This window comes from Eublepharis macularius, chromosome 5 (genome assembly GCF_028583425.1).
Source record: "Eublepharis macularius isolate TG4126 chromosome 5, MPM_Emac_v1.0, whole genome shotgun sequence".
Classification (NCBI taxonomy): Eukaryota; Metazoa; Chordata; class Lepidosauria; order Squamata; family Eublepharidae; genus Eublepharis; species Eublepharis macularius.
The window spans coordinates 72,174,455-72,199,385 of record NC_072794.1 but is presented as its reverse complement, the minus strand read 5'-3'; the positions used below and the strand labels follow the sequence as shown (position 1 = coordinate 72,199,385).

Sequence of the window (24,931 nt, the reverse complement as noted above, 5' to 3'; positions counted from 1 at the left end):
GTCACATCTCAACTTAACACACATCTGGTTGTTACAAGGATAATATGGAGAAGGAGAGAATGTTGTAAGATACTTTGAGTTCCCACTGGGGAGAAAAGTGGGGTATAAATGAAGTAAATAACTACCTAAATAAATTTTATATTTTCTTTGGTTGCGGCTCAAGGTTAGTTGGGCTTTCAGTGGAAGACACTTGCAAAAGTACTTTCAATGTCCTCATTGACTGTTCTTGATGAAAGGCGGATCTTGGTCAAATGCTACAGGTTGCAATGTGAAATAAACCATCTTTGAGATACGTGGAGCATAAGACCACAAAGCCAACACTGACAATCACCTTTAAAATCAAGAATGTTTCCTTTTAATTTTAATTTAACATGCAAACTACATTTTTAAATCTTTTTTAAAAAGCAGCAGAGCTCTTAACTTTGTAAACGTCGATCTCAAACTTATTCATGTAAGTGGGAAGGGGAGAGAGGAAAACCCCAAGAAATGAATGATGACAGATTTTCTTAGGAAACACTATGAGCAATTACTCTAATATGTATCCATTGCTTTCATGACACAGTTAACATATAGCAGCCTTAAGACTTACAGGGAAGACACAATATAGTTTTTATTAATATTTATTAACATAATAAAGAAGAAACAAGTTTGCTTGCTTATTTCTTAAGAAAGACAATCAGAAATTTCCAGTAAGACAATTAAGAAAGACAATCAGAAATTACCAGTAAAACTCATGGTAAGGGTGGATTTTGCTTGGCAGCAAACTGTTAGAATTCCAAGCCAGCACAGAATTTGTCTGACCCCTTGTAACCTGCTTGCTTTTCATCACTTCTTCTTAATCAGAACTCCTCACATTTCCTGTTAGGATTCCTCTGCATTGGAAGGCTAAACCAAAGAAGAAAACTGCACAATTGAGATGATGGGAACTCCTACTTGCACCCAGAGAAGACAACAAAGGCTATCCAAATGCACCATTATATTCAAAGGAACAAAGCTCTTGTAGTTCATTCACCTGAATGGGGTGCCCAATGGGAGATCAAGGTGGGGGGATATTTATAGCCTTCTCAACCTTTTGGCCATAGCTTTGGCTCAGATCTTCCCACCCATCCCTAGATGATTAGCAGTGTGGCACTAGTTGCTTGCTTTGTGGCCCAACAGGAATTTGGAGAGCGAGAGGTGTCTCTTCTGAATGGTCAGGAAGAGAACCTTTTTCCACATTGTTTTTGAGGAAGAATGTTAGTTAAATACAATTAGGGGACATGCCAGGACTTGCAGGGGATATTGAATTCCCCTCTCTCCCACTATTTTATTTTTTTCCATTTCCTGAAAGTCTGTATAGTCTCTGCTCTTTCTCTGCTTTCTCCTCTCTTTCCTACCCAACCAGCTAATCTACTTTTATCTCCCTCCCCCCACCATCCTCAGCTTTCCCTCCCTTGCCAGCCTCTCCTCAGGAAAACTCTTGTCAAATTGTGGCGTGCCATTTGAGCCAAGCCCAGTTGTACAATGAGGAACATGCAAGGACTTGCAGGGGTAATTCACTTTCCTATGTATCCCTCCCACACTATTCCCCTTTTCCGTCCTCCTGGCAAGGCTGATATCTTCACCCTTCTCAGTTTCCTTCTCTCCTCTCCACACGCCCACCAACTTAACTTTTATCTCCCCATCTTCAGAGATATTTATTATTTATTTACTTCTTTTATACCCCACCTTCCTTCACAACGGGAATCTAAAGCAGTTTGCATCATTCTCCTGTCTTCCAACATTATCAGAATGACCCTGTGAGGGTGGTTGGGGCTGGGAGTGAAAAAACCTTGGAAGAGGCCCCCTCCAGCCTGGTCCTGCCCTCCAAAGCCGGGAAGGAGAAAGGAAGGCAGCTTACCTAATCAATTGGCCAGGTGCCTTGGGAAAGCACCTGGCCCCTGGTTTTGCATGGGGCTTGGGCAGGTCAGAGGATGCCTCTCTTGTATCACACAGACTACCAAGCTGGGTGCAGCTTCCTCACACTGTGCAGGTTGAGCTGAGTGATGATGCTACAGCCTCACCTCACAGAGGCTGAGCTGGGCACTGCCTTCCTTGCCTCCCACAGGCTGAGCAGGTGCTGCTGCTTCCTCCTTCACTTCACCTGAGGTGGGCTAGGTATCTTCTCCCCCACCTTGCACCAGGCTCAGGTGGGCTGGGATTAGCTTTTCTGTTACAGGGCTTGCCTAGCCCAGTGGGGAAGAGTTCATCTGCCCACTGGGAGGCATACTGGTGCTCTTTATGGCCAATCTGCCCCGCCTATGAGGAAAGTTAGGCTAAAAATGTATAACTGGCCCAATGTCACTTACAGTGAAATCCTAAACAGAGTTACTCCAATGGAGATTTCAGGTCCTAGTTTGAAACCATTACACTACACTGGCTTTTGTGGGATGGTTGCTGTTGAACAGTAGCCAGCAGCCAGTCCTGTGGTATCAAGTTGCTTGGTGGCTATTGCTGGGCCTGGCCCTCATGAGTCTTCCCTCAAAGACTAAAAAAGCCCTGGAAAGAGCCCTGCCTCTCCTCTGCCTTTTCCTGACAGAAACCAAGCCAGAAATATTCTGGTTGCCTAGCAATGGCTTTTGTGGGCATCTGTTTCTTAAAAAGACATGTTGATATAAAGTACCAACCTGGTTTCAGACAAGAATCACATTCTCAAATCTAATTGATTACTTTCAGAGAAATGCTATGAAGAGTTACTCCAGTCTAAGCCCACTGAAACGAATGAGCTTAGACTGGAGTGACTCTTTATAGGCTTGCACTGTTAATGTCAGAATGTGGCCAAATCAGTGAGTACAATACATCTTCCATTCACTCTAGCATCACAAGAGCCAAGAAGAAAGGTGACTACTAAACAGCAACAGCAGGGGAATGATTGACACTGATGTTAAGTCAGACAAGCCATTAACCCATTTGCAGTCCTTAAAGATCAGGCAAAGGACAGGGGGAACGGTCCCAAACTCCAAAGCAAAGGCACACTAAGGACATGCCAAAAGACTGCTGCTGCAATCCAAAGCTTTATTCATATATTGTTGAACTAAAACTAAGAAGAAACTTGACTCTTGTCCAGCAGGTTACTTTGTAGTAAAGGAATACGCTTTACACCAAGAATTTATTTGTGGCTTTTGATGAAGCTGTGAGCCTTGCGAAATGGGACAATTTAGCCAGGCAAACCCGTTGCCAATCTCCTGCCGGGAGCAGCCGGAGAGAGTGGGCGCTCCCCCATCCTTTTGATTTGACCCTCAGCATTTATGAATAAAGCTTTGGATTGCAGCAGCGGTCTTTTGCCGTGTCCTTAGTGTGCCTTTGCTTTGGAGTCCTTAAAGATCACCAAAAGGGGGCTATGCAGTTTGTAAACAAGGTAATAAACTTAAGGAGGCATATTTTAACTCAGCCCAACATTTTTACCCTACTACTGTATTTTAGTTGTGCAGTGGTGGGCTGCAGTCAAGAACCTGTCAGCCATACTTATCCTGTTTAACTGAGTCATTGATTGGATGGCAGAGGGTTCCATTTTGTTCTATTTTTCTTTCCTTTAGCATTTTAAATAAAGATTGAAATATACAATGAATTGCAGAGATCTCCAGTTTGAATTTGTTCATTGAATGCAGTTCAGAAAGTCAAAATATTACCAGGGATAGAATCCAGGGCATTAATTTTGTAAGACTATTGCATTTACATTTCTTTACTAGGTCAGCAGTGTCAGCTCTTCTTCAGAAATTCCTATAGAAAAGCATTTTAGAGCAAACTCAGGAACCTGAGCCCAGCTGCTTGTAATCGTAAATGTAAAATGGAACTACATTATCAGCAAAATAAATTATATGCCTTTGCCTCTACATGTCTGAATTGTAAATGCAAGTTTTTGGCATCTATTTCTAGCAGACTATTTTTTAAATTTCAGTTTGAAACAGTAGGCTGTTATAAATTCTTCGTTGTTACAGAAATACCATCAAATGCATTCAAAACTCCTTATTGCTCATAGGTTTGATTAGATAACATAGTAGGCGGACATAAATATTTTTGTCAAGCTCCATGTTTTTTAAAAAATAATTTCTTCCCTCTTTCATTCCTATCTTCATGCCTTCCTTCATTTATTGAAACATGTCAACCCTATCCACATGGTTCAAGGCAGCTTACAATAAAATTTTGGTTTTAGCTGGAAATATTTTAAACTAACAAAAACCAAGCCTCTTCCTCCATACCTTAAAAGATTCCTGCCATTCACATCTAGAGATGGGCACAAATATAAAAAAAACCCAAACATGATGTTCGTTGTTCATTGCCATCCACAAACAGGAATTCACGAACAACCACGAACGTGACCCTGTTCATGAACATGTTCATGGTTGGCTGTTTGTAGGGGCCAGCAGGCTCTCCTCCAGCCATCATCCAAGTTTGGTCAAGATCCCTACTGCACCACTCCAAGAAACCTTACCTGAGCAAGCAGCAGGAAAGGTACCAATAATAAATAATAGCTTGGCCCCAGAGCCTGGCAGCAGCCCTGGAACTTGAAGGGGTAGATCCCTACCACACCACTCCCAGAAACCTGACCTGAGCAGGCAGCAGGAAAGGTACCAATAGTAAATAATAGCTTGGCCCCAGAGCCTGGCAGCAGCCCTGGGGTAGATCCATATCCCACCACACACAAAGAAAATTCAAGCTCCGATGCACTCTCCCTGTCTCTCTATCAAAATGCCAACAGCAGCTGTCTCTCCCTCTTCACTGTCTGCAAAGACTATCCAGAGTTGGGAGTCCCCCCTCCCCAATGGTCTTCGTTCTCTTGTAACAAATTTGGAGCTCCACACTAATTAGCCTTTCAAGCTAAATTGACCTTAGATTGGGGTTTCCAGGGTACCAGCAGGAGTTCAGACAGAGTTCAGACAATCCCTACTTACGTTGCCAGGGGAATTGATTGTAGGTGCCAGACTGTCTGGCTTGACAAACAGCAACAAATGAGGCTTGCAATGACCACCTGTTCATTTAGAATGGGGCCTCATGAACAGCTTGTTCGTGAACAGCAAATTGGGCTGTTCCTGGCTTTTTTTTGTTCGTATTGCTGTTCGTGCCCATCTCTATTCACATCCCCTCATGATGGAGCGGATTTACGCTCGCCCGCGGAGGCTTATGGATCCAATTGGTTTCCAGGCGGCTCTGCGGGATCCGATGCCCCCTGGCAGTACGTTAGATGAGCTGGTGGATGATTGGCATGGCCGTCTTTCCGAAGCCATCGACGCTATTGCCCCCTGCCGTCCTCTCCGAGCCCGCAAACGGGTAGCTCCTTGGTTTACCGAGGAGCTTCGCCAGATGAAGCGGTCTCTGAGACGACTAGAGCGAGTGTGGAGGCAGGGGCGCGACGAAGAGGCAAGAACATCTTATAGGACGTTTATGAAAGCCTATGAGGTGGCAGTGAAAGCAGCAAAGAGGGATTTCTTTGCTGCTTCCATTGCATCCGCTAGCTCACGCCCGGCTCAATTATTTCAAACAGTTCGGTCCTTGGTCCTCTCTCAGGGAGACCACCAAATTCTTAATTCAACTATTGGCTGCGAGGCTTTTGCGAGCTATTTTGCGGGTAAAATCTTGTCCCTTCGCCGTGGCCTGCCACCCACTGTTGATACAGTAAGGGAACTGGAGACCCCTTGGCCGTCTTCTGGGTCCGTATTAGACCATTTCAGCCTGCTCTCTCAGGACGATGTTGACAGGATCCTGCAGGGGATGAGGCCAACCACCTGTCCTCTGGACCCCTGCCCATCCTGGCTGGTGAAGGCCAGCTCAGAGGGGCTACGGGACCATCTGGAGGCCATTGTTAACATCTCCCTGAGCTCTGGGGTTTTTCCAGGAGTGTTAAAGGAGGCGGTAGTGCGGCCCCTCCTGAAAAAACCATCTTTGGACCCCACCGACCCGTCCAGTTACCGCCCAGTGTCGAACCTCCCGTTCCTGGGCAAGGTGATTGAGCGGGCGGTGGCGGTACAACTGCAGGAATTCCTGAATGATGCTCTAGTCCTGGACCCATTCCAGTCTGGCTTCCGTCCTGGCCATGGGACGGAGACAGCCTTGGTTGCCCTCACAGACGACCTTCGCAGGCATCTGGATCGAGGCGGGTCAGCGCTGCTTGTGTTACTTGATCTCACAGCAGCGTTTGACACGGTTGACTATGATTTGTTGGCCAGCCGCCTTGCCGACGTGGGGATTAGGGGGACAGTCTTACAGTGGCTGGTCTCCTTTCTCCAGGGTCGGGGACAGAGGGTGGCGCTCGGGGGAGATCTATCGGCCCGTCACCCTTTGGTGTGCGGGGTTCCCCAAGGGGCGATACTCTCCCCAATGTTATTTAACATCTATATGCGCCCCCTCGCCCAGTTGGTGCGGAGGTTTGGGCTGGGTTGTCATCAATACGCGGATGACACCCAACTTTTTCTGTTGATGGACGGCCGGCCAGACACGGCCCCAGACAATCTGGCCAGAGCTTTGGAGGCTGTGACGGCATGGTTGAAACAGAGCAGGCTGAAATTGAACCCAGTGAAGACGGAGGTCCTGCAGCTGGGACGGGGGCTGCCAGATGTTGGGATCCAGCTCCCTGCCCTGGATGGGACACCACTGGCAACTTTGCCAGTGGTAAAGAGTCTGGGTGTGTTCCTGGATGCCTCCCTATCGATGGAGGCCCAGGTCACGACGGTTGCCAAGTCTGCATTTTTCCATCTTCGTCAGATCAGGCAACTTGCCCCCTACCTGACGCCCCAGGACCTGGCTACAGTGATCCATGCAACGGTCACCTCCAGGCTAGATTACTGTAACTCACTCTACGCTGGGCTACCCCTGGGCCTGATCCGGAAACTACAACTGGTCCAGAATGCGGCGGCACGGGTCCTGACTGGTATACCTTACTAGTCACACATCACACCTGTCCTGCGCCAGCTGCAATGGCTTCCAGTTGAATTCCGAATCAGGTTCAAAGTGTTGGTTCTTACCTTTAAAGCCCTGAGTGGGTTGGGACCGGCATATCTTCGGGACCGCCTCTCCCTGTACGTTCCCCAGAGATCGCTCCGATCAGCGAATAAATATTTACTTGTGGTCCCCGGCCCTAAGGAAGCCCGTCTCGCTTCAACCAGGGCCAGGGCTTTTTCAGTCCTGGCCCCAGCCTGGTGGAACGCTCTGTCAATGGAAACCCGGGCCCAGCGGGACATATTATTGTTCCGCCGGGCCTGTAAGACAGAGCTGTTCCGCCAGGCGTTTGGTGATTGAAGGGGGCGGTGCCATGTCGGCCTCCCACCTTTGGGGTGGGGAAGGTTCTCCCCACCACTGCACCTTGTTAATTTGTTTTATTATTTGTATATTGATTTTAGTTTTTGTTTTTATCAATTTTAACTGTTCACCGCCGAGAGCCCCTGGGATGGGCGGTATATAAATTGAATAAATAAATAAATAAATAAATAAAATAAGTGGTTTGGCTGCGAATCTGCTTTCTATTGGTTCAAATCCCACTACTGCCATGAGCTCAGTAGGTGGCCTTGGGTAAGCCACTCCTCTCAGCCCCAGCTCCTCAGCTGTATTTTGGGGGATAATAATAACAGTAACTTCTTCACCACTCTGGGTGAAGCACTAATCTGTCTAGACGAGCGGTATATAAGAGCAGTTATTATTATTATTGTTATTTTAAATTATGAGAATTGTAAGCTACCTTAAGCCACAAGGGAAAGATGAGGTTTAAATATTTTAATAATACATATCTCCTCCATACATAAGGGGAAAGAAACAATGTTGTCTAGACACGACACAATTTTGGATGACAATGCTTGTTTTTAATGCTTCTCTTCTCACAGTACTCTGATTGAAAATGCCAATAATATTATTATGATTCCACAAAAGGGTCAAGAATTTACTTTCCAGACAATTCCAAGAAAAACTGCAATAGCCTACAGTCTCAGACTCAAGCTAAATAAAATAGCAGTCAGACATCATTATTAGTTTTTAGGGTTAGTGTTATGTGAAATGAACAGTACTAGAAAAGAAGGCCTAGTGGCTTTTTGTAAGCTGTTGGCTGACAGAAGTGAAAACATGAACATAAACCAAATTTCCCTGGAGAGAACCTTTCTTTTGTAGAGATGACAAAAGGGTTAGCTTTGTGGTGTTACTATGCTAAAACTGAGCAAAATCTGCCACAGAACCAAACACAAAAAAATACAGTTTATTGGTCAATAAAGAAAACCTTTCAATTTTATGACAACACAAGCCTATAAAATATTCACAATATTTCCATTCAATTTGAGAAGCAAAGCAAACATTTAAAAATTATTCTACAAATTATTGAATCTTGTAAAAACCAGAGTCAGCTTCAGAACTTTTCTCACAATGGAGCTGTAACACATACACTTATTCAAAATGAGCAACGGTAAGAAAGAATAAACAGAATGGAGCAAGTGAAACCATACATAATGAGATACCAATAAAATATCAACGCATTAAGCCTTTATTTTGTATCCTGCCGAAGTGCCTGAAACAATACAGACACATAGTAAACCAAACCCCAGTATTTATGTGCCTGTGACTAATCCTTATATTCCTATATTCTCAGGTCTACAGGAAGATTCTGATCTCCAAAAAGTATGCCTTTTCTTCATTAACCTTTTTCATAGATAGTCATCTCAACAGCTGAAGGAGTAGCAACGGCAGTTTTCAGGCCATCCCCAACAGTAGCATGGGGAGAACCAGCAGGTCCACATATTATTGAGAAGAAATAACCTGTTCCTGCCTCTTACACATGGGTGGTCACTGGTCACCAACTGTCATCTGTGCTGATGAATAATGTAGGAAGTGATGAGTGTTTAGTCTATGGCTATTTCCTTACTATTCAAAGAGACATCAAACCAAAAGAATCTCTCCCAGCCTGAAGCCCAAATCTGGTTTACAGTGACTTATTGAACAACAACACACACATAGAAGCCATGTTAGATGGATTATCATTCACATGAATCACACAAATAAAACTAGAGAAAACGCAATTCTAATTCCAATCTCACTAAGTAAGAGTCTTTCAAAAGTCATCATAAAGGCAGAACTGGATCTTTAGACCGAGATGAAATATAAGCCTATGCACTTAAAAAAAAATCATTTCTGGCATTATTGAATTGGCACTTTACCTGCACATCTGTTATTGCCTGTACAATTATGAACTTTAATAACCTTACTCTATTTTTAAATTTAAAGAAAGTGGACTGTAATAAAAACCTTGTAACAGAAACATATATGATATTCAGACAGTAATCTTTTTCACCAGTCTACTATATACCCCTTAATACATATCGAAGATTTTGTAATAGGTATCATTATACCACTGAGAGGTATTTATATTAATCCATATTAGTCTCATGTTTGTTTATGGCTTAAATAAATGTCAAAGGCACACTGATCACGTATAGAAAGCACACATTATGCTGAACAGAACAATATTTATTCCATATGATGCTAAGTGCCCATTTGGCAATTTGAACCTCACATTAAAATTGTATGTGTAATTACGCACCACTAGATGCTGTGTTTTAATCACAGAGGCTTAATTAAGATGTTTATTTTAAGCAGTATTTTTTTTGTTTACAGTACAGCTTAAGATCATTCCAAAAAATCAGCTGTGTGTATTGGTGCAGCCATCACCAGATGTACCATTCTAATGAATGTTCTTCTGCAGAGAGAAATGAGAAAGGTGGTGTGGGATTGGGCAAAGAATCGGATGTGTTTGTTGGGGATAACTCATCTACTCTAATGGCTACTGAGTCAGCTAGGCAGATGCTATGCTAAACATTAAGCAGCAAAGTAACATGGCAGTTGCTACAGGTGTGTATCAATTGTTAATAAATAATATCACTGTGTTTGTGCCACCCAACACTTCCCCGTGCATCAGTATAGCTATACCAATGGGGGTGCCATGGATACTCACACAACCCATTAAGAAACTGTGTGGTTTTATTGTTCTAGCAGTTAGAAAGTTTGAGAAAAGGACATAAACCCATTGCACTCATTCAAAAAGATTCTCATATTACCTCTGCAACATTTTTGGCTCTTCTGCCAGACTGCTGTTTGGGAAGATACTACCTCATTCCACCATCTCACAAGGTCTCCCCCATTTCTGTCATTAGTAGAGATGGGCACGAACAGCAATATGAACAAAAAAAAAGCCATGAAGAGCCCAATCTGCTGTTCGTGAACAAGCTGTTCGTGAGGCCCCATTCTAAATGAACAGGTGGTTGTTGCAAGCCTCGTTCATTGCTGTTCGTTGCTGTTCGTCAAGCCAGACAGTCTGGCACTTGCAATCAATTCCCTTGGCAACTTAGGCAGGGATTGTCTGAACTCTGTCTGAACTTCTGCTGTTGCCCTGGAAACCCCAATCTAAGCCCAATTTAGCTTGATAGGCAGGTCTTCCTTTCAAGTGTGGAGTTCCAAATTTGTTACAACAAGGGAGCAAAGACCAGGCGGGAGGGGGTCTCCCAACTCTGACTTTGCAGACAGTGGACAGACAGTTGCTGTTGGCATTTTGATAGAGAGAGTGCATTGGAGCTTGAATTTTCTTTGTGTGTGGTGGGATAGGGATCTACCCCTTCAAGTTCCAAAGCTGCTGCCAGGCTCTGGGGCTAAGCTATTATTTATTATTGGTACCTTTCCTGGTGCCTGCTCAGGTCAGGTTTCTGGGAGTGGTGCGGTAGGGATCTTGACTTAGATGATGGCTGGAGGAGAGCCTGCTGGCCCCCACGAACAGCCAACCACGAACATGTTCGTGAACAGGGCCATGTTCGTGGTTGTTCATGAGTCCATGTTCGTGGATGGCAATGAACAAAGAATATCATGTTCATTTTTTTTCCTGTTCGTGCCCATCTCTAGTCGTTAGCAGTGCAGTAAGTATCCTATGTGGAAGCAGCAAACTTTTTGCACAAGTCAAGGAGAACTTTGGCTATCAAGCAGGGAGTCAGGATACATGAGCTGAATTTCCTCTTCATAAACTGGTTTAGAGCATCTGAACCTCAGCCTATGAATCTTTCTCCCTTTCTCCAAAGAGATTTATATGCAGTTTTTCCATCTAGAGAACATACATGTTCCTGTTTTTCCTTTCTCAACCACTACTTGTTCAGAATGGCCAGAGCAGCTTTAAATCCACATGGAATTTTCATTCAGTGATGAAGTTTGGTGTTTAAGCTGCAATCAGTTTAGTCAGAAAATGCTACTGTATCACACAAATAGAATACAATCACTGTTCTTCCTCTGCCACCAAAGCAGCTGTTTGAGACAACGTGGTATTTACATTTACATTTCACCATTGTTATTACCACATCTCAGCATTTCTATAGCACCTTTCACCCCCAGTGAGCATAAGACATATGGGAGGGGGAGGAGTATAGAAACAGATCATGTAATCCAACACTGGTGAGTCTGTGATGGCTGCATGACATTACACAATGATAGGAAGTTTGGAACATGCAACTGAGATCCCATAAAAATATTATCATGTATAACTGTCTTTGCTTGAATAAGGCAGTTCTCAACCTTTTGAGTGCCAGGTCTGATAATATGAAATGCTTGCTATTCTACATCATGGTGAAATAAAGTTATAGTTTTCAGATATACAGCAAAATAATAAATGACATCACAGCAAATCTTTTGTGTCTGATGGCCTTATTTACAGCAGACATGGGCACAAACAGCATTATGAACAGAAAAAAACCACGAACGGCCCAATCTGCTGTTTGAGAACAAGCTGTTTGTGAGGCCCCATCCTAAACGAACAGGTGGTTCTTGCAAGCCTCGTTCATTGCCTTAGGCAGCCCTTTGTCAAGCCAGATGGTCTGGCACCTGCAATAAATCACCTTGGCAACTGGAGGCAGGGACTGAACTCTGTCTGAACTCCTTCTGCCTTTAACCTTTCAAAGTACTTCCAGTAGAGAGTCCCATTTTTGCCACTGTGAATAGAAAATGACAGCCAATGGGGAGACCCGTGGATCATGCCTTTCCTGGGGTGCAATCTCTCTGAAACTAGGGGGGTCTTCAGAGGGCAGTGAGGACTATGTCCCCTGCAAATTTGGTGGGTATTGGACTTTGGGAAGGTCAGTTTGTAACCCCTCAAACTAGCTGCCAGCAGACACTGCTGTTTTTGCCAGGACAGGGCCCTTTGAACTATCAGCTGGCAGGCGGCAGGGGGGGATTCTTTAAAGGGCCAGGTAAGTGGGTTTGAGGGGAGGGGGCTAAGTGGGGGGGTGGGATTGGGGGTGGTTCTGGCCCCCACAAACAACAAACAATGGACATGTCCGGGAACAGTTCATGTTTGTCCATATTCGTTGTTCATTTTTCGTGGATGGCAATGAACGATGAACAGGGTGTTCCGGTTTTTTTTCCATTCGTGCCCATGTCTAATTTACAGTAACTGATGACACTGGTATCTATAACAACAACAACAATGATATAACATTCGATTTATATACCACGCTTCAGGACAACTGAACAGCCACTTAGAGAGGTTTACAAAGTATGTTATTATAACCCCTACAACAGTCACCCTGTAAGGTAGGAGGGTCTGAGAGAAAGAGCTGTGACTAACCCAAGGTCACCCAGCTGGCTTCAAGTGGAAGAGTGGGAGATGAAACCCAGTTCTCCAGATTAGAGTCCCACCACTCTTAACCCCTACACCACTACACCAAACTAATCTATAATGTATAAACTATTCTATAAAAGCAACTGTGAATAAGTAAATTTAAGAAATCTGTAGTAAGTGAGAGCAAAATTTATGCTCACATCACATCTCATACAATGGTTTGGATCAAATGTACAGTGAATGGCACAACTTTGTGAATAGGACCTTTGTTGATCTCTTCTTCCCTGAGTATTTTTCCCAGTCAGCCAGTCCAGAAGGTTGAGGGACCTGTTCTGTTTGCACAAGAGCTAATGATGAGTAGTGGATCCCAGTTTCCAACTGATTCAAATATCCCCCATGGCTGCTATTTATAGAATTTTGAAGAGATGGAAGATCCAGTCATGAATCTCTAACATCTCATGTCATTTGAACCTTAGCAGGAATTCACAATAATATTTTCATAAAATTAGTACATATGAAGTGTTTCATCCAACATTCATAGTATCAGTTTTTATTAGACCAGAACCAAGAACTTCCTGGCCATAGAAAGCAATAATCCTGTTTTTAATAACCTTAGCTCCTGTGTTCTAGGGACAGAAATATTTAAGATTACAGTTTGACTTTGTTACTAAGGCCATTTCCACATGGACTCTATGCCCGAATGTTAATGCTTTTGGAAAGCGGGATTTTCCCTGCTTCTCCACAGCATTCATGTACCTTTGGGGGTTTCCTTAGCTTTTCTCTGATCTTTCTCAATCTGCTTTGCTCTGAAATTTGGGGTAAGATTGCAATAAAGCCATGATGGGTGCTATGTGGGAAAATTTAGATTTTCTTGTCCACATGGCAGTCATTTCCCCCAACACTGTCCCCACAGCCACCATTTTCTCCCCCCACAAGTGGAGAACTTTTTTTAAAAAAAATGGCACTAGAATATTGTTATAGCAATATACTACTGTAACAATAGGTATATTGGGTTCTTTGAATATTCAAATTTCATTAAAAAAGTAAATCTCCAGCCCCTTTGCTTGCAGAGAAAAAGGAGTTGAAGACTTGCTTTAAAAAAAAAAGCTGAGAATTCAGAGAACTTGCCATACCTATTGTTACAATAGTATGTCAGTATAACAACAGCAGCAACAACAACATTCAATTTATATACCGCCCTTCAGGACAACTTAATGCCCACTCAGAGCGGTTTACAAAGTATGTTATTATTATCATGATATTCTAGTGCTGATTTTTTGAAAACAATACAAAAGCTCTTCTGGCCCAGGGTAGGGGAGTAGCCACTTACAGGAGATTGGGAAAGGGAAATGAGAAACCTGCGATGTGGAAGCCCTGTTGCTGCTGCTCTTTACCTGCAGCCATAGCAGCAACAGAGATACCACAAAATCCCACCCCTGTGAGGAAGCCACCTGAATATTGCCAGGAAAGAGGAAATGTAGTATGATTGGCTTCTTAAAAATCCTGTGTGTCACTGGCCTGCCTTTTTAATGCTGGTTCTACAAAAGAGGTAAGAAAAAGAAAATACAAGGTGGTGTCTCTTGTCAGCTTCCTATCTGCAACAACAACAATCCTGTACACCTTTTCTTGCTGCTAAAGGTTTTGGAATACTGAACTGTTCATGAGGCAGATATTTCATTTTCCATTTTAGCAATCTGAACATTGCTTATGCAGCTCTGTTTACTGCTTGTTTTAGCAATTTTGTTCTCTCTGATTTTGTGGTTGGAAACAAGTAATAACTGTATAAAAGAAAGTAATAGTTAGTGCTCATTTCAGGCAATCTCACAGATTTGTTTTTAGAGAAGTGTTTTTGTTTTAACTCAACGTGCTAATTCAGCAGCAGAGTTTTCATATTTAAAGGAGGCTTCTTTTATTGTCTCCACCTTTAGTTCCTCTGCAAACAGCTTTTTATCTTCAGTAGGTACCTTACTACTGCTTGTTCCTCTGGGAGAATGGATTTAATGAATCATAAAAATGCATGCTTTTACTTATAGTAAGGACTGCATCTTCTCCCTTTCTCAGAAAAGTCTGCTGAGCAAAGCCAACCAAATATGCAATCAAAAAATGCTTGATGCGGACCCCTAGATGGCAGGATGGGACTATCCATTATACACACCCCTATGGTGAAAGTAGCATTTTGCTCAAACATTTTCCTGCATATTCTGGAAACACAGACTCAAAAATAATATATTTAGAATAGGTTAGAGAAAGGATTTAGACACAAATAATTAGAATACTGTTATTTGCTGTTTTACCTTCGGCATCATGAAATGATCTATAGTATTTTGTTTTTCATTTCTGCTGCTGATGGTTTGTGTCGCAGTCTGCCACAATGGTCTATCAGTGCTCCAGGCAGCATGATCACTAGTCTCACAAGGCACTGATCAACTAGAAATATTGAAAAGCATCCATTCTAGCATCCAGACCCTCTGCTCTTTCTTATTAAAAGAGAGAATACTTGCATTGACTTCATCAATTCCTTTTATCCTTTAGCCTGTTTTCTTTCATCTTTGCCTGGTTCTCAGCACAAAGTCATGTAGGCATTGATCACCTGCTTAGTTTCAAAAATACTAGATCACTGAGTGTTCAGACTTGATTTTTATCCTTCCATACCCATTGGCGCTACAGTTGTGCAGTAGTGTAACTCCTCTGAGGAAAGCATTCCTAATTTATTTATATTCATATTTAACGTGTTTCTTCATTCTTCACAAAGGGAAACATTGGACATTTTTGTTTTGAATCTCTCTATTCGTTCCTTTACTCTCTTTACAGGATAGTTTTGCACATCCTTGACATCCTGTTTAGTGACCCCTGTGCTAAACATATAATAAGACTTTTTAAAAGATTGGTGATTATTCATTTTGTCTAGGTATAACTTGTATCTATTTACACGATCAGTGATCCTGTACTAACAACAACTTGAGCTCACTGAAAACTCTGTTGTATTTTCATATTGAACCAGAAGTTAAAATGAACTGGTCAAGAGCGTTTAACTTGCTTCCTTTTATTTCGGAATAAGTGAATATCTGAACAACAGTTGTGTTGTCTTCTCTGATAAGTGACAACAGTTTCATACACAAACAAAGTGAATTGTGAATGATCTAAGATAAGTCAGAGAAGAGTACGAAACCCTAGGGCTTCCTTGTTCATGTAGATAAGAGGGCTTTTCTTCTTGGATTACCATAAGACAACTTAAAGGTAGATTGTTGCCTAAAGCTTTTGTGGACTAGAAACCACTTCATCAGGTATATGAGATGAATCATCTGCCAGAATATTAGTATATGTGCATGCAACAACACACACATGCAGATACATATAGAGGTGAAAAAATATAATCAAGAACTCCTAATGCCTCATTGTGTCAATTATTCTCATCCATGAACATAAGGACATAGAGAAAGCTCTACTGGATCAGATCAACAGTCCATCTAGTCCAACTTTCACTTCAAGCCACCTGGCTGTCGCCACAATTATAAGATAAATTGTAATGCAGGAATAACTTGCACCTGTGTCTAGCTGTCAAGCCAGACACACACAGGTTGAGAATTTTACAGAAGGCTGTATTTCTGGGTCCATGACTTGGAACTTAAACTTTTCATCACAGGAATGAGTTAGCACTGGAAGCAGCCCCGAGGAATCATAATTTGCACTACCTTGGAACCTGATGATAAGATACAATCTTCTAACTTTTCCATAGGTGGCTGAATCCTTTTCTGGGAATGCAGAGAGAAGCAGCTAATTAGCAAGGATGCTGAGACAGTGGGAATTTTGCCAAAGCTGAGGTATGTCATCTTTCCCACTCCTGGACTCTGTTGCTCTAGGGCTATAACAGGGCTTTGTGACAGAATCATGATAAAATTGCTTTGTCTTTATATACCAATTGCAGCACTGCATGGGAATAAAGATAGCTGGCCAACAGGGGCTCTGTATCCTCAGTCAGTATTGGCAGCTTTTTTAATTACCCTACCCCAACCACTCAATTATTTGTTGTATCTTCCTAATGTATCACCAGCTTTTTATTTATTCATGCACATTTTAATTAAGAAATCAAAGTCTAATTTTAAAAATATGGTGAGCAATATTTTTCATCAGATTCCATTTATTGTAACACTTGATAAAATATGTCAGTGAATTGCTTATTGTCAGTTAATTGAATTATAAAAAGAATTATGCATGGAGGGCGATGTTGCAAACTGCTCCTGCAGACACACATAGTTACCCCCCCCCAAAAAAAATAACTGATTCCTGTAGGCAAAATCTTGCACAAGTCATTTATCTCTGGTGTGCTTATTACTTAACTCACGTGGAGCACACATGAAAGAACCTTTTGGACTTGGGGACAGCACACATGTAACATCTTTCATAATTGTGTGTTATGAATTAATGCTATTTATTAAAACAAAGGATACTTATGCAAGGCCAGTTTACAGCAATGGATGCCCACAGAAGGCTTCAAAAAGGTGCTTTGCTTCTTCCTGTGCCTTCTACTTACACTATATAGGGCACATTGATGAAAACACTGTCAAGGGTCAAGTCCTGCTTCCCTGAAGTTCTTTACTTTATTCATTGGTGGCATGGATGGCAGACTCCAGGCAAGTTCTTATAGTGGAGAAACCATTCCCCACAGGATGGTGTGCTTAAATCCTGGCCACACTTAGCATGAGTCTAACCCACATTCCATGGGCATGTGTGAACCAGCCCTTTTAATCATATTCACATTGCACTCTGGTTAACCCAACATGAAAAAGACTTAAGCCATAGGGAAGGAGCTTAAGCCTTTTTCACTTCAAACCAGTCTACAGCCAAGTAAGACAAATTGTGGAAGTGTGCACAACACTGTGTCTGGTAAGAGTCACAATCATTTTGCACCAGGAACACTGCTACAGTGTTCTGTTTTTCAGGATAGAAGAAAGAAAAACAATCCAAACATGAATATTTTTGACCCCTACTCTTGACTTACGGTTAAGAAGCAGGCTGGCATTGGTTGTGCCTAGTTTGTTGGCAGCGACACATGTATAGTTGCCAAAATGTTCCTCTGTCACATTGTTGACATTTAAAAGTGATCTTGAACTATAGTTTTTGATAGTAATTCCTTGTTGTCCATTGATCAGTCTAGAAGGGAAAACAAGAAGACAGTGTCTATTAAATGCCAAAGGCCAAGCTTTTTGCATGGGTCTGATCCTTTTGTAATCCTGGAATGAGATTATACAGGAGTGGGAAAGGAAGAGATTGAGATCATAACACAGTTAAACAGTGCTGGCAGTGTCTTACTTGGAGAACTGTCATAATGTCCCAGTAGCTGTAATTTTTAATGTAAGGAAGCAATTGTTCATGTACTGTCAGGCTATGGATGACAGGATATGGTAGACAGATCCCTGGACCATTGCAGCAAGACACAGATTCTTGGTTAAATAGTTTTTATTCAGAAATCAGATCATTTTCATATATATGTCCATAGGACTACTCAGAAGTAAGGTAAGCATCTAAGCAGCAAGAGTGAAAGTTGATAGGAATGACATCATGTGAGAGAGACTTCTCTTTTAACATTCAAGTCTGCTCTTTTCCCCCTCCCAATCATAAACAAGGTTTTGGCGCTCTCCTGGTGTGAGAACGTTCCACATATTTGTAATATCAAAGTGAGTCACTAAGAAGGAAGACATAGCAAAGGCTGAGAGTACAAGGTCATAAACAATGGAAACTGTTACAGTCCATCAGATAAACACCTGTCGAAGCTTGTAGGAGGAATAGTTATGATACTGGTAAAATGACACTGAGTTACAGCAGGATACATTGGTTCAGCAGAAAAAGATCATTAACATTGGCATGGATGGGGCTCAGACATGACATTCTGCCCCCTAAAGATGGCCCCCCTCCTTAAGGGCCAGGTTTGTCAGGATAGCATTTATGGAAGTTTGAAATCAGTCTGGGGGCATTCATATGGGATTGCTCTACCCATTCCCGGTAAGATTCATCAAAGTCTTTCCACCTGACTAGGTAGAAAAGCCTGTTGTGTTTAATTTTAGAGTCAAGGATTTCTTTCACTTCATAGTGAATATGTCCATCCACCAGCATTGGTTGTGGGGGGTCCCCTTTCTGGATGCCACTGATCAGGTGGGGGAGCCTTTTTTAGAAGACTGAAGTGGAATACTGGGTAGATTTGTTTCAAGTTCTTTGGGAGTTCAATTTCTACAGTTACATCATTGATTAACCAATTTGCACCCAGGTCCAAGAACACTTGTCAAAAATCTGTACAGAGAATTTGGAAGCCCCGCTTGTGGAACATTTTCAAGCACACCACAAAAGTGAACATGAATTGAGATTTTCGGTTCTGGAGGTTATTAAACCACATAATAACATGAATAACAACTTATTACGAGCAGAAGCACAATGGATTTTTAGAATGGGAAGCTTAGTCCCTAATGGACTTAACAATGAAATTGATTTTGCAGCATTCTTATAAGACTTACGGTAGTGACTGAAACGGTTCCTTTCCTACCTCCTTTGAACGGGTCTACCCTGTCATGTCTCCCTTAAACAAAATGATGAACTTACAACTCCATAGTATATAAATGGCAATTAACTAGGGGGCGGCACATGCTTTGAAAATACAGAATTCAGGAAATTGATGAAGATAATATTAATTATGAGGACGAGTAGTCCGTGATTGTGAGTATAGCAATGTTTGATTGAATGCACTTGTATCAAATTGTAATTGAAAATATACATGTAATTTATGGATATAATTTTGCAGCAGGAAAATTGGCCAGGAAGAAGAAACATCAAAACGAGTGAAACAAAAAGCTGGCAAGCTCGTTGCCAACTGCCTGGAGTTTTTCGGTTCTTTGGAGCCCTGCTGCTCCCCAAATTCTTCAGACTGCGAGATGACTGGTGCTCCTATATATTTTCTGTGGAGTTGATTTTGATTCTTGTGGACTCATATGGGACACTTGAATACATTGGTAGATTGGAAATATCTTATTGGACTGAATGTCAAATTGAAATACCCCATTGGACTGAATATTTGAAATCAACTGACTTCAGAGGAATTTAATGTATTATTGTGTAAGATTAAAATATGTATAAGCACTTGCACTTTAATTACTAAATGTGAATAGATACACTTGGTAGTGTATGTGGGCCCTGCTATCCCACTGCCTGGTGGATCGGGACTGCTCCAAAGGGAGGTGGGTGCAAGTGTCCCTGCACCACATAAGGTATCTGGTAGGCTCCATTTGCTCCGTAGCCCATTGGAGCAGCCTGCAGTATCCCTCCATACTGTGGTTGAAAAACTTGTGCTTGGATTCTCTGGGCTCCCTGCAGGATATTAACTGGGGGATCCCACTTGCATGTGTAACATTTGTACTCTTTAAGAGACATTCATTTGAGGACCCCCCACCTGTGGGTGTCCTATTTGTACTCCTGTCCCCATTGGGACAATTATGGGGGTTCCTTGTGGTTGGCCTGATTGGGGCACCCTCATCCTACTGGTGACAACCAATGCCCCTGTGCTTGTTTGAGCTTGAATGGGTAGGTTCCTTAACACTCTCATCCCCATTGTGGTACTGGGCGCCCCTTTGCCTCTCACGATTGGAGGTATGGTCAAAGGCTGTGGGGCCCCTCTTGCCTGGGTCCCCCCTTGTTGAATCTTCACTCCCCTTGGGGTAGTAAAGTGGAGATTATTGGTACTGTTAGGGGAGGTTGACTCTGTGAGTTTGTTGGCACTCTCATCCCCATTGTGGTAGTTGGCGCCCCTGCACCGGTCCCAATTGGGGGAATGGACGATTGTGCTCTTCCATAAATACCTATCCCTACTCCCCAGGATGTTATATTTCGTACAGTCACTAGGGCAAAAGGTAGTATGATACCTCTTCCCTCTATTCCCATTGTTGCAACCGGAATCTGTGTACTTAAGGGAACTCTTTGGTCATCCACGAACTGTGAGGGAGTCATTAAAACCGCTCTTCCCCTTTCCAGTGGTGCAATCCCTGCAAAGTCTATTGGTTCTTGCCTAATTTGTGAGACTCTCCCCCGCTGTGGCAGCAGAGGGGGCCTCTCTGACTCCTCGCTAACTCCTGTTATTATCCTTGCCAGTGCCTCCTGTGCACTTGAGTTTCCTTATTCTTTGAGGAGGTTCCATTCCCATTCTTGTTGTATCCTCATGGCATGAGCTAGTTCTTCTCGAGTTGGATGCATCCCATCTCTCTCGATCTGTGGCATCTGTCCCCCAATAGGGATTTCTGGCCCAGCCGCCCCCTCTAAGTCGCTTGATTCCAGGGATTCCATCCCTTCCTCGACGATATAATCCACCAAAGCATGTCTGTTATCAGGGGTTCATCCATGGTCCCCCTGCCTTTATACATCCGGCAACATTGATTGTGTTGCTTTATCCTGCAACACACGCAGCTGCGGTGGCCTGGCCACAGCCCCCAGCTCAGAGGCATCCAAAGGATCTGTTCCTGGGTTGATGGCAACCCCACAATATTCCACTACATTGCCAGGGGGTAATCCAGGGTCCCCCAATATTTGTAATTCCTCCAGTTACGGTGAGTTCAAGCTCCAGCCCGTGTGGGTCACTAAAGCGGTGGCCCTCCTGGCTGTTGGCTCTCCAACATAGGTTTCTAGTTCAAGGGAATGTCGAAAATATATTGTTCCATGGTGTTACATTCTCTCCTCTGCTGTTATGGATCTGCGAGGGCTCCACTCACGCATGGTTGGCAGATTCCATTGGTGGTAGGTAGACTCAGTTTTAGGGATTGCTTCCAGTTCATGATACATTGGAAGGGTTCCTGCGGCACTGAGTACCCTCATAGCAGAGATATTATGGTTCATTAGATAGTCCAAATGAGTGTGGGTCACAGGTACCAGCTCTCTGGAGGTCCTCTCCTGAGTTCCATCTGGTCCCAGTTGATTGATGGGATCCTTTGGCACTGGTGGCCCCAAGTCAGGCTCTAATGACGTGGAGATGGTAGCCATTATCCAAGGGTTGCAGGTACTGAGGAAAAACGGATTCTTATCGAAATGTCAGGCTATGGATGTCAGGATATGGTAGATAGATCCCTGGACCATTGCAGCAAGACAAAGGTTCTTGGTTAAATGGTTTTTATTCAGAAATCAGATCATTTTCATATATATGTCCATAGGACTACTCAGAAGTAAGGTAAGCATCTAAGCAGCAAGAGTGAAAGTTGATAGGCATGACATCATGTGTGAGAGACTTCTTTTTTAACATTCAAGTCTGCTCTTTTCCCCCTCCCAATCATAAACAAGGTTTTGGCGCTCTCCTGGTGTGAGAATGTTCCACATATTTGTAATATCAAAGTGAGTCACTAAGAAGGAAGACATAGCAAAGGCTGAGAGTACGAGGTCATAAACACTGGAAGCTGTTACAGTCCATCAGATAAACACCTGTGGAAGCCTGTAGGAGAAATAGTTATGACACTGGTAAAATAACACTGAGTTACAGTAGGATACGTTGGTTCAGCAGAGAAAGATCATTAACATTGGCATTGATGGGGCTCAGACATGACATGTACATCTTCGATCACATACTGTTATTTCCTCTTCTGCAGATCTCTGTACCATAGCACATAGCACCATTGCTTTAGAATTCAAGGAAATGTAAACAATAATGTGGGGGATTGAGGGGGGAAATTGCTGGATGACAAGGTGCCTGAAAAATCCCACTGCCTTCGGGAGCATGCTGATGATGATCTGCTGATTTGCGGCCAATTTGCTGGACAAAACTAGTTGCAAAATTAGATTAAATGCTTTTTTCTTTCACTATCAAATGTCAGGGAACAGACCCAAATGTGTGTCATGTAGCTACATCAGGGAGAAAACCAAGGGTGAAAAAGACAGGCAACAGACACACAGGCCAGGAAAAATTCAGGTAGAGGCAAGACAGAGCAGAATAAAAGAGTCAGCAAACAGCATCTAGGCACATCAAAGAAGCTCTGAGCAGGACCTGTTGGATCAGCCTACAGCAGCAGATTTATCTTGCTTCAATTTCATAAGAGACCGGACCTAGAGAAGCTCATGGCTTCAGGCAGGGGCAAGGTAGAAAGGACAACTACATCCTTAAAGCTGAACATGTTATTAATTAGAAACTGGTTTCATTCATCATTATCATCACAGGAAATCGAGCACCAGAAACTGTGATCTCATCAAGACCCATGTGGTTGATTCCCTGGCATAGATGAGATTTAAACCCAAAGTTTCGTCCAGTGCACTGTAGATTTGTGCATTGGATCAGAGTAAAATGGAGGTCCTCCATCATGAAATCCTTCTATTAATTTGTTGGGTTCTACTGAGATCCTTTTTGCAAGGGTCAGCAATACTTACACCATCGGAAATACCACTTTTGCATATGCAACATATTTGTCTCCAAAGATAAGCATGCTTTTGCACACCACTTCATGCTGATCCTACCCCTGAACCAGTACTGATGCTGGTACTGGTACTAAGTTTTCTTGGTGCCATTGCTCCTGCAAACCTTTACTTTTCTCTTGGTTCTTCCTGCAAACCTTTACTTGTCTCTTGGTTCTTCCTAGCAGGATCTCTCTAAGTTCACCTGTGTGCATGTATTCACATTTTTTCCTATATACATCCAAAATAATGTTTTAGTTTAGGGCAGACACTCCAAATAGATACAACTAATACACCATCTTTGGTTTCATCTTCAGATTTGCCCATCTAATGAGCAACTAATGAAAAATAAAAGTGAAAGGAAAGAAAGCAGTCAGACACATTTGAATCTATATAGAAATCGAAGGTATGTCTAAAACTGTATGTGATATGTGATTAACAGCCCCTTTTTATACATGTTTACCCAGAAGTCATATTCTGACTTATATTCAGCAGGGCTTTTTTCTAGATGAGTGTGTGTACAACCGCATACTAAACATGAAAAAGATGAAGGATTATAATATCTTTCTTTGAACAAGATGTCAGCAACATATATTTTACATACAATTATCACTTTTCTCCCCTCTTGGACTTTAGGAGTATATGCAAACTCAATTATACTCCTATCCTTAGAAACGGCAAAGAATCATGAAAAAGTCATTTCCTCTTATCTCTGGGAAAAAGATCTAGGAGGAAGAAAGCACTACTTTCTGCCTTAGTGCCTCCTTCATTTCTTAAAGACTGCTTGGATTTCAGCAAAATGTAAATGTTATTTAAACCCATAGTTGCCTAGAATTGTGCCAATAGAAACTCCGCTTTCTAAGACCAAAACCGTGGCTGATTCTACATGACGATTTTTTCCCTGTGGCAATTGTGCTGTTGCTATCATTCTTACTAAATTCACATTTGCAACAGAGATTTCACATGGCACAAAGTAATCAATTATTTTCACCCTTGTTAGTCATAGTTTCCATTTCACACCAGATGTGGATTGCATTGCTCTCCTCCTGCAATTGTCATGCTGTTCACATGATTCTCTGTGCACTTTAAAAAAATTGGGTGTGTAGGTAATGCTGCTCAAGAACAGCACAATATCACACTGAAAAAATCTGTGCATTTGCATAGTGCTGTTCCAGAATAACACAATATTTTAATCCTTTGGTAATGCTAATTGCTGGGAGGTACTGAGTGTCCCAGTGCAGTCATCTGCATTGAAAAGACTGATTGGCCTCATACTGCTGGGGGAAGGGGAAGGCGAGCACTTCAAGAACTTTTCAAATGCCAGTCTAGTGAGCAGAAAAACATACTTGCCACTTATATTGTCCTAATAGTCACAGAGTTATGACACTGCCCTGACTCTCCCCACAATACCTCCTCAGTATTGTGGGAAGGGGGGTGGGAGTGAGTGTTTCTTGTCATTCCAGCACAAGCATACCATCCATTCTAGACACATGCAAACAATAGTCTTACCAACGCCATGCAGGGGAAAATCTATTTTTCAGGTTTAAAAAAGTGCACAAATATTACTGAAATAGAAAAAACTTCCATGTATTAGAAAATTTAGTACCCTGCAACATGTGCCTTGGATTTCTTGGTAAATCTTTGGTGGTGGTGGAAGGAATTTCTATTAGTGCAGCAGGAGTTTCTCATATCCCCCCTCCTGCTGCAGTCTGAAATGCTTCTGGAAGAAAAAGACTCCCGCCTCTCAGAATAGCATGAAGGGAAAGTTGGAGATCTGCAGCAGACTGGGTAATTGGCAAAAATGGATTTGAATCATCACTTACTGTGAAGCTTTCTCGGTGGTCTGGGAATGGGGCAGTCCTGACTATTTGGATAGTTCCTCCTCCTCCTGAGGCAGGGTTGGTTTTCTCAATTGATCCCAGAGAGGAGGGGCTCATCCTTGGCTCT

The 24,931-nt window shown here is 42.6% G+C and overlaps 1 protein-coding gene across 2 annotated transcripts in view; it reads right to left on the bottom strand.

Moving 5' to 3' along the window:
• NEGR1 (neuronal growth regulator 1) overlaps positions 1-24,931 on the bottom strand; it is a 1,020,236-nt gene that overhangs the window by 177,489 nt on the left and 817,816 nt on the right. For both annotated transcript variants that reach the window (XM_054980097.1, XM_054980096.1), the window contains exon 6: positions 17,580-17,731. In XM_054980097.1, the coding sequence (XP_054836072.1) occupies positions 17,580-17,731 (152 nt within the window). The remainder of the gene's footprint in view (positions 1-17,579; positions 17,732-24,931) is intronic.